Source organism: Temnothorax longispinosus, unplaced genomic scaffold (assembly GCF_030848805.1).
Source record: "Temnothorax longispinosus isolate EJ_2023e unplaced genomic scaffold, Tlon_JGU_v1 HiC_scaffold_15, whole genome shotgun sequence".
NCBI lineage: Eukaryota > Metazoa > Arthropoda > Insecta > Hymenoptera > Formicidae > Temnothorax > Temnothorax longispinosus.
In genome coordinates, this window is record NW_027269959.1 from 715678 (window position 1) to 734486 (window position 18809).

Genomic DNA, 18809 nt, shown 5'->3' on the forward strand with positions numbered 1-18809 from the left:
AGAATTGAAAGTTTCAAAATATTTTTAAAGTGTGATAAAATTACTTTTATTACCTGTACTTATTGCAGATACATTTTGTTCCTCTCCTTCACTATGTAAACTTCTATGTCCAGATCGAGATCTGTTATGCTCTTCTGAATCACTAATATTAGTTTCAGATTGTTCATGCGTTAATGTCGGTATATTTTCGCTATTATCTAAAAACAAAAATTGTTGTAATCTTTTATTTAAATATTTGTTAGACAAGTAAAAAATCTACCGATTTAATAATTATGTCCAAAATAATTATCTATCATCACGAAAGATCACCAGAAAAATTTCATACGACAAGTTATTCGTATGGGATAAGTGTGAAGTTATAAATTTATTTTGACATGTAATAATATCTCATCTGAATTGATATTTTGTAATATGACTGGATATTAATTTTGCATATGTAATATTGTGTGTGTGTGTGTGTGTGTGTGTGTGTGTGTGCGCGCGCGCGCGCATACACACACACACACACACACATTATAGACAATGTTTAAAGAATTAAAAGTTTCGAAATATTTTTAAAATGTAATAAAATAACTTGCATTACCTGTACTTGCTGCAGATACAGTTTGTTCTTCTCTTCGACTATGTAAATTTCTATATAAATGTCGAGACTTACGTCTCATATTTTGCTTTCCTGAAACAAAATAAAAATATTTGTAAAAGATGCACATTATAAAATCAGTAATTAAAATGTACTATTAATTTGCTATTTATGTTTTTAACTATGTTATATATGTGCAACAAAATTAAAACATTTAGCAAAGTTGAATGTTTTTTAAAATAAAATGTTGAAAAAATCTTAATGAACTAGGTAGTTTTGCATATGTGAAAAGTAAGTAATATTTACGTGTCTGAAAAGTTTCATTTAAATTATCTGAGAATAACTCTAAGTCTACTTGTTCACCATTTGTTAAATCAGCATCTGAAAAAAGAAATAGTTTTATGAATTTTTGGAATGGACCTTGGTAAATTAATATAATAATGACTTATGATTTTATTTTATTATTTTGTTATAACAATGTTATTTCTGTCGTTGTAAAAATGATCATACAATAACATGCATACATGCTCGATTAATAGCATAAATAAGCATAAAGCTCGATAGTATGTATTGTACGCATAGTACATACCTTCTAATGAGGCCATTTGTTCCATTTGAAAAACATTATAGTTTGTCGTAAACATGAGTAAAAATTCTTTTAGTGATAACCTTGAAATTTAAAGTTTTAACATATAGTCATTTATCACTCGACTATTTTTAATAATTAATAACTCGTTATAACTATTGTAAAATTTGTAAACCGGTACAGGACTTTTTGACTTAAGTTAGTCCACTTTATCTATACACAAATTTTGTACTCAACATTCTGGGACACTATATAATTATAAAATAATAAAATAATACCTTTTATTAACTAAATCTTCTTGCGCATTTCTAATTTTAGAATCAAATTCTCTATTTGCCCTTGTATGAGGTCGTCGAGATCTAACACCATTGTTTAATCGACGTAAATCTAATTCTTGATCAGTAATTAAGTGAGATAATTTATCTGGAAAAAGAGAACAATATATAAGATATGAAACAAGGTAAATATAGCATCTTAATAATAATACAAAAAGAAAGTATCTCAAAATGGATCGCTTATTATTAAGCTATCAGAAATGAAAACTGTTTTCATTTATTTTGTAGAAACATCTATTTACTTAAAAATTTAATATTTGAGATTTTCACATGTAAAAGAAATGCCGTATCTGATTTTTCAAATTAAAATTACATTTGAATTTAAAATATAACTTATCACATATATGTGACAATTTATGATAAAAATACTTTGATTGCCTAATGTTAGGCCAATGTCACACATAAGTGATACACGTTATGTAAAATGTTTAATTATTTTATATACTAAGTGTAGTATAATTGTGTGTCTGTTTAAGAATCTTTAAAATTAATAAAAAATATTTTTATATATTACCTAAGAATGTCCATATGTTAATATTTCTTGTTCCTAATTTCTGTACTGCAATATTATGGAAACTTTCTACTATGTTATTCGTACGTACAGGACAATGATAGGTACTAATTTTCGATGCCATATTTGACCAGGTAAGTCTTAAATATGACATGAATTGTAAAATATCTGGATGTTCACCAGCAAGTAGGTCTGCTTCAGTTTGTATTATTAATAAAGCTTCTTGAAACATATTTGGTGGTAACAAAGGCAATGTCATAGTCATTGAAAGTACCGTTTTTGGAATATTTGAAAGGCGCAGTTTTCGCCATTTACGTAGTACAGCCTGAAATTTAAAATGTAATGTAATTTTTCTATATTTGTACTTATACTTATTGTAACTGTATTGATGACATGCGTAGATATGTGTTCAAAGTATTTAAGAACAAACGAATATTTTTACTAGCCAAATCAACTGTTGTCTATGCTATCTTAACTAAGCTAGCATGCTAAAACTATTATTAAATAAAATACTAAATATTCTACGAAATACTAATGCGTATTATTTGACCATAACTGTTATCCAATCATAAGGCTAAATTCTTTTTATAGCATGATTTCAAAGCTTGTAAAAGAAAGAATAGACTTTTGTAAGATATAAGTATACCTTTGATGTATTTTTATTAAATAAAATTAATGCATTTTATTAAAAATATTAAAATAAAGACGAAACGACTAACAAAATAAACATTAAAACATTATATTATCTAAATAAAACAAAAAGGTAAATGTATTCATCAAATGATAAAAAAAATAAAGATTTTAAAAATATAATAAAAAGACACATTTTGTGAGTATATAAAAAGTAACTAGCCTAAGTACTGCTACTACGACTATCAATAAGTAGCCTTCAAAATCGGATGTTGAGGTATCAGACTAGTATACAGTGATCAACAATGAACGAGTAACAATTGTTATCAAACAAAACAAAAGTATAAATAAAGACTTTTTTAGAAGTTTGATATCTCAGGGAGATGACTATAGTGACTCAACAGTGACTGCATGTTCAATAATTTGTCAAATAAAAAATAATAAAAAGTGATTTACGTAATTGAATGGCAGTGCTGATTATTTCTCAAAGTAAGATAAACAAGATACAATAGTATCAATTACATACATGTGTCTTGTCATATGTAACACATTATCTGTAGAAATTGCACTCGCTTACGTACACTTACATGTATATACATTTCTAATACTATTAATGAATTCATCTGAAGAACGTTTTTATATATACCTGATTGAAATGGAACCAACATCCAGTTAAGTTAGCATTAGGAAACTTCTTATTCAGTGATTTTACTGCAGCTGTTTCAAAATCGCTCATAATAAACTTAATGTTTTGTTCAAGTTGTGGTACTAGTTGTGTAATTTTATCCCATAAAGCATCATACAAAGTTGTTGTACGTACATCACATAATATGAATAATGTTGCAATACCCTGGAAAGATCAAGTTATTTATTTCGTTATTTATCGTTATCCTTGTTAAAGTTATCTTCCTTAAAGCGTTCGTTTTAACGCTTAAAAAAAAACTGACTGATTTTAATAAATATTTTACCGTATCCATGTATCGTATATGGACCGAGTAAAGCTGCGCAATATGAGGTTTGCGTGGAAGAACCTTAAAAATGATGTTTTTAAATAATTTATATAATTATACTTAATTTTGCTTTTATATATGCGTCAGATATTAAGAACTTTCTTACAAGAAAAGATAATGGTACTTACAGAAAAAGTTCCATCTACATAGATTTCAGTAGTAGAAGACAATGCTTGCAGTAAATAATTAGTTGATAAAATTATTGCACTTTTTCCATCCGTTGTAACTACTTTATCTTTATAAATATTTTGTATAATGTCAGAATTTTCGAGAATATCATATAATGATTCCAATGTATTAGGTACAGATGGTCGGCTTTTCTCACGTTCACGATGCATACTACATCTTATAGTTGCAAAGCTTAAATATTGTCCTGCATCTGGATTTCTAGAAAGGAGTGAGATATAATGTAGTATTTAATAATGTAGTATTAATACAAAAACAGTAAAAATTTTAACAAATTGATTTTTGTAATCTTTTATTGAGTTTTACCACATTGAGTGACACTTTAATAGAAAAAAATAAAAAATGAATACTATTCTAAATTAAAATACACATAGAATTAACAATTCTTATTTTAAAATTACATATTACTACTTCATTATATAAATGTTATTTATGTAGATGATAAGAATATTTAGGTATTACAAATGAAGTAAAAAGTATGAAAAAAATTGATCATAGAATATAAATGTACTTACAATTATTTTATCATACATATATAATTGATTACAATCTACAGAATGATATAAAAAACATAAATGAAACAGAAGAAAATAATGTAAAATAAAGTAGCCTTATGTTAAAAATTGGTCCATCAAAAAAGATTGTTAAATTTCATGTATGTTAGCAAAATAATATTTTACCTAATATAAATGCAAACAAGCAAACAATTGAAAGAAACAGTTTAAGTTGTGACATAAATAAAAATAAGAAATGTAATAGAAATTTTTCATCAATAGTAATATCTTAAGGGGATGCTGGAGTGACGCTCGAACTTGATCGAGGTCGATAATGTAGAGCGAAATTCTAACCTATAATATTATAAATTATCAATATTAGCTTTGCAGAGTACAAAATTCTTTTGCAGTATTAAAGTACGCGCAAAAATAAACTACGCGAGTATCGATTTCATATCAAAAAACGAAATCTTAGCCCAGTCAAATGGGTATTTTTCAAGGAAATAATACTAAGTGCGCTGTAACTTACATGAAAGGTGTTTTTTGGGGTTGTAATGAAAATACTAAAAGCCCACCCCCGTACCATTGTCGTAGCAAAAATGGGGGTGCAAAAAAGGTCCCAAAAATTGGTTTTTTGCCAATAACTCGAAAAGTATCGCAATTAGGAAAAAAAGTGAAGACGTAAAAGTTGTAGAGAATTAAATTTCACACAAAAAAGGTTCAGAGAAAATTTTTGTACGACCAATTGCAGCCGATCTAGATTTTTTTGAAATAATAGGTATTTCATGACATATGGAAAACACGCGAGCGCGTCGCGCATTTTTTGTCGATAGTTAGAAAATGGCGACTCAAATAAAAAAATAGTTCAAATAAAAGTTGTAGACGATTCAATTACGAACAATTTCCGTTTTTTTTTTTTTCGATACGATCAGTATTGACAGAGATATGAATTTTTTAAAACATTTATTATCGATCCTCGAGTATGATTTTTAGTGGTAAAATCGCTTGTAACTCAACATCTGTAAGTTTAACGCAAATATTACATTTTACGAAAGTGAAAGATAATTAAATTTCGAAAATTTTGATGTATATGCAAACTCGTTTTGGATATATGCGTAGTGTGTTAATGCTAATAAACATGAAAAATTGTCATTTTTTTGTGGATTTTGCCAAAAAAAATAACTTTCAGTTAGCTGTAGGTCAAAATCTCTCTACATTTTTTGAAGAGGATTAAATTGTCTTTAAAACGGCGTTTGGTTCATCTTCGTACGATCATTTGTTAAGAAATTACAGCTGTTTAAAGATGTCAGGAAAAATACAATTTCATACGAAATTAATAATATATTGAAAAAATACATGTGTAATAATTTTTTAAAAATTGGTATTCACCTATTTTTAGTAGTTTATATGTGTGTGAAAGTAATGCAGCACTGTAAGTTCATCGAAAGGTATAATTTCTTTAAAAAATGAACTCTCGAAAAGTGGTGTTTTTTAAAGAAATTATGCAAAAGTGGCATTTGTACTTAGTTTTTTGCATATATCTTCTTTTCTATTGATTTTACGAAGAAATTCCACCCGGTCAAAATTAAAGCTGATAAAATTTCCTACAAAACTGATACCTTGATATTCGATTTGTAATAAGTAGCATTATGAAACGGACAATTAAAAATGCTTGTGATTTTGAATTTGCAGAAAAGTGAAATTTTGGAGCATTTTCAAAGTTAAAAACAATGTACTTAACAAATTTTTAAAATTTTTTCAAGTATTGGACGTCATTCTGCATACATTTAGGTGTCATTCAGTACCGGTGCGATATTTTTAGAACGAATAGTACACAAGAAATGTCCTGGCGTCGGATAGTAAGCGGCGAGCAGGTAGCCGGGCTTCAGTATGGGGGCAGTTATACGCGTTTTTCAAAATGTTAATAGCTTTGGAAAATTCCCCAAAAATTATTATAATATCTTTATACCTTCGACTAAAAATCAATGTAAAAAACATTTGTAAATTATTTATTTAAATATTTTTTTACAACAATTATATGTTGACGAACGCCTGTTACGACTCGTTTTATTCATAATTCGCGAACAAATTGACGAAATTTAATGTTTCAAAGTGCAAATTAAAGCTAAAAGTTGTGCGAATGAGAAAAAAAATTAGATAATCTATATATATAAAGAAAGATGTCCTGACTGAATGTCTGACTGACTGACTGACTCATCAACCCCCAGCCCAAACCCCTGAACCTAGAAACATGAAATTTGGAGAGTGTATTCCTTTCATGACATAAGCACCCACTAAGAAAGGATTTTTAGAAATTCAACCTCCAAGGGGGTAAAAAGGGGTAAAATGTGTTTTCACGACTTTCTCAATATCTTTTAAGCCCGATGAGATATCGACTTGGTTTTTGCTTACGAAGGTTACCCATACAAGTGCTTAAAAACATAATTCAAGATTTTGCCCTAATCAATCCCTGAAGAGGCAAATTTATAAATTCGGGGGTGAATTATAGAATCTTTCGCATACCGTAGCGAAGCACGGGGTATCAAGCTAGTTATTCATAAAATAGGAATACTTAATTTCGTTGCCAGAAATTTGGTAATTTTTAAGTGGTATAAAAAGACTTTAAGAATGCCAGAAAAAAATTTTTTGAATAAGAAAAGGCGAATTTGGACTATTTGGAGTGTGAAAGATATTTTTTATGTAAAAAAATTATATTTTTTTTTTATAATCGCATTCTCCTCCCCAACTTTTCCGCCTGCCTCTAAGCCATAATAGTCCTCTGTAGAATGTCAAATAACTTTTTAAAGACAAAAATATTTTAAATATGCTTAAATTACACCAAAATACATTTTTATCGAAAAAAAATTCTCACTTTTACACAATACTGACGTAATCCTCCAACCATGCATTTTCGTGTCCCAATGAGATTTTGATTGTTTGTCGTTTCGAAAAACAAACGACTGTTAAAAACTTATGGGACATGTTGAATTCCGAGTCGAAAACGTGGCATCTTATTGTGTGTTCTGTGATTATTACATACTGTTGTATACGAACATTAAAATATTTTAACGTGTCGTGCATGTCTGTGTGTACACGTAATCATTGACGAAGTACAGAAAATTGCAGAGAGTTTATTAACGTGTAATTGGTAAGTATTTTTTTTGTGGTTAACTCCGGTTGGAGTTCACATTGAATATCATTAGTTGCAATTATTACAATTAAGGTGGTATTATTGTTTACTGACATATTTTTCGAGTTATACCGTTATTCGCCGCTTCAATTAATGATAGAAATGAAAAAAGTTGTATTTGTTCATAGTGATTTTTTAAATTTGTTTCAGATATATATATATATATATTTTTTTTTTCATTGGAATTTCTTCAAGAAGCAACCGCATAAAAATGGAAAACGGTAGACAATGCGTTATTTGCAATGAAGGAGACACGGTTAGATCGTTATCCGAAGTGCGAAAAAAAGGATTGAACGGCTTAATTGAATCAAGTCGATTGCGGAAGGATGGCAAACACACAACATTTGCTGCATTACATGTAGCATTCATTCATCCTGACTGTAGGAAAAATTATACACGCAAAAGAAGTATACATTTCGATTTAAAAAGAGAAGAAACTAAAGCTTCTACTTCTGGCCCTTGCCATGGAACGAAAAGAAAAATGTCGTTTAATTTCGAAAAATGTTGCTTATTTTGTTCTGAAGTTATTGACGAAGCATTTTACGCGCATCAACAAACACTCCGAAAAGAAAATAGACGAACAGTATGCAGGTTGCTAAAAGATACGACTGCTAAAAAAATCGAAGAAAAAGCTATACAACGTAACGATGAGTTAGGTCGGCAGGTGCTTGATCGTATGTCATCAAATTTAGTGATGAGTAAAGCAATATACCATTTGAATTGTCTTGTATCATTTATGTGGGTGGCGAAGTCGAATAAATTGGGAAGACCATTATCAAGCGATGTCGTATCAGCAATGCAAACCATTTTTAATTACTTACGTGAGTCTGAAGAATGCCAATTTTCCAGCAAACAATTGTTATCTGTAATGGAAAATGCGAAGCAAACAGCACCTGCGTGGAAAACTGTAGAGAAGAAACTGAAAGAAGAATTTGGAAATGACATAATTGTAACACATCTGAACCGTAAAGATCCAGTCGTATGTTTTTCTAACATCGGGCATCAACTGATTAGCAGAAATTGGTATGAGGATCGTTTATTAGATGAGAACAGCGAAAAAATGAGAATTGTTAAAAAAGCTGCAGAAATTATAAGATCAGACATTAAACTGAAATACTGCGACGTGACCTCGTATCCTGCGAGTACACAATTTTTGGACGACGTTGATTCTTGTTTACCGAAATCACTCACAACATTATTGGAAAACATTATACTGAAAGATAAAAAAAAACCCGACATTTACAAAAAAAAAATGCATCACAATCGGTCACAGTATAATGTCAGCTGTTAGACCTGTTTCTTTTATATCCACAATTCAACTTGGTATCGCTTCGTATTTGTATAAAAAAGTTGGATCAAAAACGATCATTGATGTTCTCTCGAAAGTTGGTCTCTGTGCATCGTACAGTGATGTGAGAGCTTTAGAGTCGTCAGTTTTACAAGCACCACAATATGAAATTAAATGCCAACCAATCGTGATACATTGTGGATGGTAGGCAAATATTTTAATATACCTGACATTCCTGGATGGAGGGGCTTCCATGAACGAATAACAGGACATAAAAGGGTACAAAAAACAAAAGTTTTGTTTCTACCCTTCATAAATGCTTCGCCAAGTGACTACGACACCATATATACATCATTGCAGATGGCCGCCCAAAAAGCGAAAGACGTAAAACTACAAACAAGTATTGTCACATTCGACCAGCCTTTATATTTGAAAGCACGGGATATAGTTGCTTGTTCTGGAAAAGATTCCGAGTTGAAAGATGTTGTTATAAGGCTAGGTGGGTTTCACACTCTCATGTCGTTTTTGGGCTGCATCGGGTTTATAATGGCAGGTAGCGGATTACGGCAAATTCTAAGTATTATTTATGCGCCGAATTCTGTTGATAAATTACTCGCTGGCCACGCTTATGCTAGAGCAGTAAGAGCTCATTTGCTAGTTCAATTGGCACTCTCGAAAATAATACTAAAAACATTAGCAATTACATATGAAGAGCGTGAAATTGTTTGTTCATTATTACAGCACTTTCGTGAAAGTCCTCCGAAAACCGAAGAAATAAGTGAACATCCTGTTGTGTCACAACTTGCTAAAAAATTAGAATATCATTTATTGCATTTTGACAATAATGGGCCAACGGCTAAATTGTGGCTCCAATACTTCAACATGGTAACGATTCTGAAATTATTCATAGAGTCTGAGAGAGAAGGAAATTGGACGAACCACTTGTTGGCTGTTCGACATATGCTGCCATATTTTCACGCCAGCGGCCATTTTTCTTACGCAAAGTCCTGTCACATATACTTGCAAGACATGGTAAATTTGAAGAACTTGATGAATGACAGAGAATTTGAACAGTTTACCGAAGGTGCAAAATTTACTATTAAGCGAACGGAAAAATTCTGGTCCGGAACGTGGTCTGATCAAATTATAGAGCAAACTCTCAATAGAGAGTTCAAAATCATAGCAGGCCCTATTGGCAGAGGTTCTCTGACAGACAGCTCTCTCACAGCGTTTACCACAACCATGCCAATTTTGCATAATATTTGCGAGGCCGTGGAAAGTTTCAGCGAAAGGTACTTTTCAACGTCTGAACAACATGTCGAGGCTCGTGAAAGCCGAATACAACGAGACGACGAAGACGTAACAAAACTTGTCCAGTGGTTTCAGATTCATGATCCTTTTCAGCATAATGATAGTATTGTGTCTTTAAGTACTGGAGTATGTGGTAACCCATCGTCGATAAATTGTTTCCGTGCTCGCGAAATCGGTGAACAACTCGTGGAGGAAATGCAAAATAAGGAGATGAAAGACATACGCATGAAACGTAGCAACAGAGTTTCTTCACTGGCATCTATCAACTGTACTGTCAAGGTTCAAAACAAACAAGTCGTAGTAGATCCATTCATGATCTTTCAACGCATGACAATCGCAAAACAATCTGAAACGGACTTGGAAGAATTTTTAAAATACGAACTTGCTCCATATCCCCTTTCCCTCTTTTGTGAGACTGGCATGCGAAAAAATAAAAAATCCGCATTAATGGACGTTTTCATTCAATTTGGCAATAATTTACCAGATGGCGATAAGAAGTTCATCATAGATGGAGGCTTTCTTTTGCATAGGGTGCTTTGGAATGTAAATACTACATACAAAAATATTTGTATTACGTATTTGAATTATGTTAAAAAATATTACGGTAACAATTGCATTGTTGTCTTCGATGGGTACAACGATACGAGTAACAGCACTAAAACATCAGAACAACACCGCAGAAGTGCAACGAAAACTTGCCCAGACATCGCATTTGAAGAGCATATGATAGCAACGATCGCGCAAGACTCATTTCTTCGGAACAAAAACAACAAGGCCAGGCTTATATTCCATCTAAAAAAATTGTTTGAAATGGAAGGAATTGCAGTTCAACAAAGTACCTGCGATGCCGACACTCTAATTATTGAAACATCAATTTCAACTGCTGCATCACACCCAACCGTCGTTGTAGGAGAGGACACGGACCTCCTTGTGCTTCTGGTTGCTCTAGCACCATCGGATAGAAACATTTACTTTTTAAAGCCAGGCAGGGGAAAAAGCGAGAAGCAAATTTTTTCATCCCAGCAGATACAAGAAATAAAGAATATCCAAACTTCAATTTTATTAGCGCACGCATTTGGAGGATGCGATACGACGTCGGCTATTTTTCAAAAAGGAAAATTAAAAGTTCTTAGTTTGTTACAAAATGAAAAATTGAAATCGGTTATCGACGTTTTCATGTCCGCAAATTCAACCGTCATGGATGTTCAAGAAGCAGGCGAGTTATTATTTTTACATCTGTACGGTTCAAAAAAACCGGCCATGGAAAATTTAAATGCTCTACGATATCATATGTACAAACGAACGGCATTAAGAAAAACTTCTCGCTTGGCTGGACTGCCTCCCACATGTAATGCTGCTGCTCAACATTCATTCCGTACGTATTGTCAAGTTCAGGCGTGGTTGGGCAATACTATGAATCCTCAATGTTGGGGCTGGCAATCGATTGATGGATATCTTCAACCCGTCACAATGACCGAACCTCCTGCCCCACAAGAGCTCCTGAAATTAGTTGCTTGCAGTTGCAAAACAAATTGCACAGCATCTTGTGGGTGTAAAAAAGCCGGACTTAAATGTTCTGATCTCTGTCTGAATTGTGTTGAGACTGGTTGTTTCAATTTGTATCAAATTCCGGCAGAGAACGATTCCGACAGCGATGAGAACATACAAAACGAAAATAAGGAAGAAATTAACTAATGTACATACTACAATTGACTTTTCATTTAATAATTATTTCGTACGTTTATAATAAAATCCAGTTACAATTACAATTTTGTGCACTTCAATATATACAATACTAGCTTGATACCCCGTGCTTCGCTACGGTATGCGAAGGATACTATAATTCACCCTCGAATTTATAAATTTGCCTCTTTAGGGATTGATTAGTGCAAAATCTTGAATTATGTTTTTAAATACTTGTATGGGTAACCTTCGTAAGCAAAAACCAAGTCGATATCTCATCGGGCTTAAAAGATATTGAGAAAGTCGTGAAAACACATTTTACCCGTTTTCACCACCTTGGAGGTTGAACTTCTAAAAATCCTTTCTTAGTGGGTGCTTACGTCATGAAAGGAATACACTCTCCAAATTTCATGTTTCTAGGTTCAGGGGTTTGGGCTGGGGGTTGATGAGTCAGTCAGTCAGGACATCTTCCTTTATATATATAGATATACCAATTTCGAATAATTTTAGATTTTTTAGCAGTTTACAATATTGAAATCACAATAAAACATGTAAAAATATCGAATAATGCTACAAATTATTAAAAAGTGAGGGCAAAAAATTTTCTTCCCTGGAAGACACTACGACACGAAGGATTACTTGCAAACCATTATATTTCATCAAGTCATCATAAATTATGTACATATTATTCATAATTCACATATTAATAATTAATTAATTAATTATTATTTCATTTAATACCATTTATTGCGATAATGCTTTTCAGTCATATTGATCGCGCAATAATAAATGTTTAAAAAATTCATATCTCTGTCAATACTGATCGTATCGAAAAAAAAAAAACGGAAATTGTTCGTAATTGAATCGTCTACAACTTTTATTTGAACTATTTTTTTATTTGAGTCGCCATTTTCTAACTATCGACAAAAAATGCGCGACGCGCTCGCGTGTTTTCCATATGTCATGAAATACCTATTATTTCAAAAAAATCTAGATCGGCTGCAATTGGTCGTACAAAAATTTTCTCTGAACCTTTTTTGTGTGAAATTTAATTCTCTACAACTTTCACGTCTTCACTTTTTTCCTAATTGCGATACTTTTCGAGTTATTGGCAAAAAACCAATTTTTGGGACCTTTTTTGCACCCCCATTTTTGCTACGACAATGGTACGGGGGTGGGCTTTTAGTATTTTCATTACAACCCCAAAAGACACCTTCCACGTTAGTTACAGCGCACTTAGTATTATTTCCTTGAAAGGTGAAAATTTCTGCCCATTTGACTGGGCTATCTGAGGTCTACGCACGCACGCATTCACGTGAATTTTATTACACGCGTTTCTTTTATATTAGGTGTCTGAACCAAATTCTGTAAATTGTGTGTTATTTCTTCACATAATCCGCAGTCAAGACTACTCTCATTTTGTAACAACGAAGCGTAGAATTTTTATAGGAAGCAAATCTTGTCACGAGTTGACAGCAGTTTACCCTCAGAATAGATAAGGAAGATTTGAATTTCTTAAATTATTTTCCATTTCGGGATTATTCGGGCAGCCTTGACTGCATTAGTGCACGTACTTTAACTAGAGCAAACCGATTTTTCAATCTGTGAAGCCAATAAAGAGAAACGCGTGTAATAAAATTACGTCGTTTAGTCGGTAAAAATGAACACTCCAGCATCCCCTTAAGACAGAACATCATTTGCTCTTTCTCTGTAAATTAAAAAATATAAATGTATATAAAAGGCAATATGTTAAACCCTAAAAATGCAAATGTAAGTAAAACTACACTATATGATAATTATATATACGTGAGTAAACATTCTAAATCATTTATATTCGAAAAGTTTAAATTCACGAAAGTGATTCAAATATAAATATAAGAACATGCTGTACAAAAATTATACATACATTAATAAACATTTAAAATTGTTTAAGTTCAAAAATAGGGTGAAATGAAATATTGTACCTATTATTGAAAAAATAATGAATACATCCAATAATATTAAAAATGTAAAAGTTAACAATAAGCACTACAAATTAATAACACAAAATTTAAAAAAGAGATTTAAAAAATTACTAAAAATGTTTGTGCATGTGCGTGCATGCGTGTGTGTGTGTCTTAAGCAGGGTCGACAAAATTCCACATTTTCTGGATAAAGTCCATGTCAGTGGTAAAAACCGGTATTTTCCGGAAAAACCGGCAAAAACTGATCTTTTCCATTAAAAATAGTAAAATAAATAGAAAATCTTATCGAGATATTTTAATTCATAGGTAGCTCGAGGTGCCTATAATCTTAGCTACGGTTCTGCGCGAGAATATTTAAACATCAAAAAACAAACGCGCTGGAAAGGTCGCTCATTTATTCATACTCCCTACAAATCTTTCTAGGTACCTGTATTAAAGTTATACGTTTATTGGTTTGGTTACTGATTATTGGTTATTGGTGAAGTTGTTGTTAGTGTAGTTAACATGAGTAATTTGAAAAACGCATTAGGAAGACACAAAGACGCTGTATGGTCTTGCTCTTGAATCCTGTTCCGTTAATAACATCAATAAACAGAAATGTATTTCTTGTGAAATATTAGTAAGTGCAAAAGCCCCATAATTGAAACAGCATCTTCAAAAGTGTAATAAGTTTCAAAAGGATGAAGCTAATTTAATAAATGAAGATCAATTTAGACAATGATTTGGAAGAATCGAATAAAGAAAACGAATTAATATTAAATCACCTTCATGCTTTTATGAAATAGCCTTTGATGTCAAATTATATAATTAAAACTACAACTGCACATAAAGAAGAAATAGACAAGGCAATGGCAAAATTTTTATGCTTGCAACATATCTTTTAGAGTCTCTGAAAATATACATTTTAAAAATTTTATCCAAGTTTTACGACCAAGATATGAACCTCCAAATAGAAAACAGTTATCTGGAAATTTACTAAATAAAATTTATGATAAAATCATGCATGGATAAAGTGCAAACCGAGTTGAATGAAAACACAGTTATATTAATGCAAGATGGTTGGAGCGAGGTACATAATACTCCAATTATTGCTAATATTTTTTCTACTGGCGAATTGTCTTATTTCTTATCGGCAATTGAGTCTGGATGTAACGTAAAATCTGCAGATTATTGTGTAGGAGTATGGCTAAAGAATTGAAGGATCATGCAAACCTCAGTTACCTGGTGAAAGAAAATGGAACAATCAACTAAAATATTAGGAAACTTTTATTCGTAATCAACAATTTTACCTTCAAATAGTTGATGAACATGAAAAAGAGATAAATGACAAGATTGCTCGCATTATTAATAATGTTGCGATTTATAAAGAAGTAAAATCTTTGTACGTTCAATTAATACATATAACAAGTGCGCTTGATAAGGTAAAACTAAAAAAAATTATATTTATTAAAAAGAAATGCAATTCTCTTTCATTATTTTTACTTCAACATACATACGTACAATATAAATACGTACGCATATATACGCACGCACACACGCACATACACATTGTGCTCAGAAAAAGTTAATTTATATTTATTAATTGTCTTTAGATGTATTATATATATAATTTGATAAAATTATATAAAGTTGCAATAAAATATAATATTTACATGCTTATAAAAAATGTTACATTACACAAAATGTTACATGTGAATAATTACTCGAATGTGTCTTTCTAATCTATTTCTTTAATTTTTTACTTTAATTCTTATGATTTATTCGATATTAGTATCGAGCTGAAGAATGTAACATAACGGACTGTACCAATTTATGGATAACATCGATGAATAATGAAAAATTGGAACCATATAAAAATATTTTGGAAAAGAGATTTTCTGAAACTATTACACCTGCGTATATGTTAGCTTATATATTGCATCTGCAATATGATACTACAAGACTGTCTAAAAACAAGAAGAAACAGCACGAAATTATGCATCAGAATTATTTCCGGATGTTTTACCGTTAATTATATCCTTTCAAGCAGAGGCTGAACCCTTTCTAAAATCTTTTTTTTAAAAAGCCAAAAATATGAATGTTAGAATGAGATGGAAAGCATTCAGTAAAAATGATCATCTTCCTGCAGATTTTATTAATTTTATCATGCACTTACATAACTGTCCAGTAAATTCCGTGTCAATTGAGAGAATGCTTTCCAATTTAAGTTTTATCCAAAATAAAATCCGTAATAGATTAGGAATCGATAGAGCTAATAAATTAGTATTTTGTTGTAAGACGTTGAATGGTAAATTCGAACCAGATCTGCAGTAATAAAAATTTTTAATTCTACTATTATGTTTCCTCTCTTATTAGAAATATGATATAAAATTTAGTAACACCTTTAAAGTATCTGTTTTAAAAGTAGATATATTTTATGTACTAATTTGAATTAAAAGCTTTTTAATATTATATTGATTTCGTTTTTTAAACCATAGTGATTAACATAATTTATTAAATATATATCTCTTTTTGTATAAAATAATATAATAAATATATTTAGTTTATATTTAGTTAGTAGTATAATAAATATTTTATATAATAGTTATATAATAGTTAGTTATATAATAAATTTAGTTAGTAATATAATAAATATAATTAGTTTATATACAAGGTGTTCCAGACCTGAGGTACTATCCGTTAATTCCTGAAATCATTTTAAAACGATAATTCTAATACCAAAATGATAAGGCTATAAAAATTTTTAAATGAGAAGTTTTAAGTGAGAATTTAAAGTTAGCCAATCCATTTGTCAGGAGTTCACGCGCTCAGTCAAGTCACATTGCTAGTAAAAATGTTTCAGGACAATTCTTTCTCGAAACTAACATAATTTTACATACGTATTGTTTAAGTTATAATTATTTCTTATCTTTATGTATAAGTATGTGTATGAGTTATTAATTAAGTGTAATAATAAGAATTTTCGTTTTAAATTGATCACATGAATCTGCTATTAACGGGTACGTCAGGTGTGGAACACCCTGTATATTAGTCATTTTTATAAATTTTTCCAGTTTATTCCATTGGATAAAGTTTGGGACGGTAAAAACCGGAATTTGCCATGGTTTTTTTCACTTACTGGTTTTTGCCGTCCAACCCTGCTTATAAGAGCTTATTAATTTCTTTATACACTGCAAATAAAACTTATAAATCAATAAGATTCATAAATAAGTTTTTAAACAAAATGTACTTTATCTGAAATTTTCTAAAGTCAGTAAGAAAATTGTTGGAAGTTCTAAACTTTCAAATTAAAATTATAATAACTAATTGTTCAAGATATAAAATTATGTGATCCGTTCAATAACAATATCTTTAATACACAGATTATTTTTTTACACAAAATATATGTAATCAAAACGTTACTAATTAAAACTCATGATGTTAAACACGAAGGCAATCCGATTTAATTTAATTTTGAAATACAAATATTAATGTTTTAAAATATTACAGATAGGTGACTAAACCATATGAATTTGATATAAAAGACATTTTAAGACAAGTGAGTAAAAATATTTGATATAAAGGACATTTTAAGACAAGTCAGTAAAAATATTTAATACAAAATTATAAAATAATTACGTGACAAATTATAAAAATTTCAACAAATATATAATAGTAAAAATAAAATAATTTTACCTTCTACAAATTGAATCAAAGATCTCTTTTAGTCCAGTATTAGTTTCACGGGAAAGTCTTAGCATTTCTTCTTTCATTTCAAGCTGTGCTTTAATAAAAGGTAACTTCGGATGATTATGTTCTTTCAAAGTAACTTTGTTATCCTGAACAATGGCGTTGCCTGGACATTTTGTTGTTCTCCGTGAGTTACATCGAAAGACGTTATCATAACGATTATCTTTAGAATACAAATAATCATCATATACATAAGTATGTGTCCCCTTCTGTCTTCCAGGTAAAATTTCCATCTACAATGAAACAAATTTGGTTACAAATACATACAAATTAAACATTTTATATTGTAGAAAATATGCTAATATTCAGTCCTCAATTAATATATCTTCAATTTTTAAATGCAAATAAGTATTATAATATTATTACAACAATACAATATTAACAAGGTTTTAATATACAGATTATCTACTACAATTACTAATAAACCACGCTCCTTTGAAAATTGAGCAAAAAGTAAAATGTAACCAAAATTACAACAGCGTAAACTTTTGAAAAATAATTGTACGAAAATTATATTGCAGTTTACGTAATAATAATATTGAGTAACTAAAAAATCATATTGCTATTAATTTTCTGCAATTTAGTATAGTTATGTTAATAAAAGCATTAGTCACAAGTTAATTAAACATTTTATTTAACAGAATACACAAAATTATTTAAAACTCGGATGTAACACGTGGAAAATGCAAACTTCTTGGTATTGCTGGCATTCTTACTTACGTTGATAATAAAAGGCAGAAAAGAGACCGAAATAGTTTGTAGTAAAGAAGTTGCCACTTCTTGCAAAATATCTTGGTATATGTTGGTTTCCACTTTATTTCAAGTTACTTCAAAATACAACACGAGCACGGTATTTGTAACAAGAGCGATATTACGACAAGAGCGATATTACGGCAAAAGCGATATTCCACACAAGAGCATTTCAGGCACGTAACGACACGAGCATAGTTGGATAAGAAATACCGCGGAAAAGCGCGGAAAACGTGCACGTATACATGGTGTAAGAAGAAAGGTGAACCATTCCGCAGTAGGTTAAAAGTGGTGGGGAACAGTCAGCCAATTAGGTGCGATTTCATGAGCGTCGGTTGACGCGCGTCAAGACGATTTTGTGACGTCATGTTGTTTCTGCGTCGACGCTGAGAAGTTCCAGATTTCCAAACTTCTAGCGTCAACTGGCATCTCTACGCGAGTTCCAAAAATTGACGCATGAAAACCTTTTTCATTGCGCGTCAGAATATCGGCGTCATTATACTAATCTAACTTACCCGAACTTGATTTCGAGCGTCAACTGACGCCCATGAAAAAGCATCTT

The 18809-nt window shown here is 30.8% G+C and overlaps 1 protein-coding gene across 1 annotated transcript; it reads right to left on the reverse strand.

The window, feature by feature from the left end:
• Positions 1 to 59: 59 nt before the first annotated feature.
• LOC139823671 (uncharacterized) lies at positions 60 to 18608 on the reverse strand. The gene is made up of 11 exons (XM_071796186.1): positions 18218 to 18608; positions 17444 to 17730; positions 3781 to 4039; positions 3611 to 3673; positions 3289 to 3492; positions 2016 to 2337; positions 1445 to 1589; positions 1170 to 1249; positions 887 to 961; positions 584 to 673; positions 60 to 142 (listed from the first exon to the last, which is right to left on the reverse strand). The coding sequence occupies exons 2-11, from the start codon at positions 17728 to 17730 to the stop codon at positions 60 to 62; spliced, it is 1608 nt and encodes a 535-aa protein (XP_071652287.1). The 5' UTR covers positions 18218 to 18608.
• Positions 18609 to 18809: the final 201 nt, after the last annotated feature.

What these genes read in the sequence shown, in the direction of transcription:
- LOC139823671 (XM_071796186.1), bottom strand. Translation starts at nt 17,730, where the DNA reads ATGGAAATTTTACCTGGAAGACAGAAGGGGACACATACTTATGTATAT. An exon ending in TAACATATGGACATTCTTAG is followed by an intron (nt 1,590 to 2,015) that starts GTAATATATAAA and finishes CTCTTTTTCCAG; the next exon opens with ATAAATTATCTCACTTAATT. An exon ending in TGTATCTGCAGCAAGTACAG is followed by an intron (nt 143 to 583) that starts GTAATGCAAGTT and finishes AACTAATATTAG; the next exon opens with TGATTCAGAAGAGCATAACA.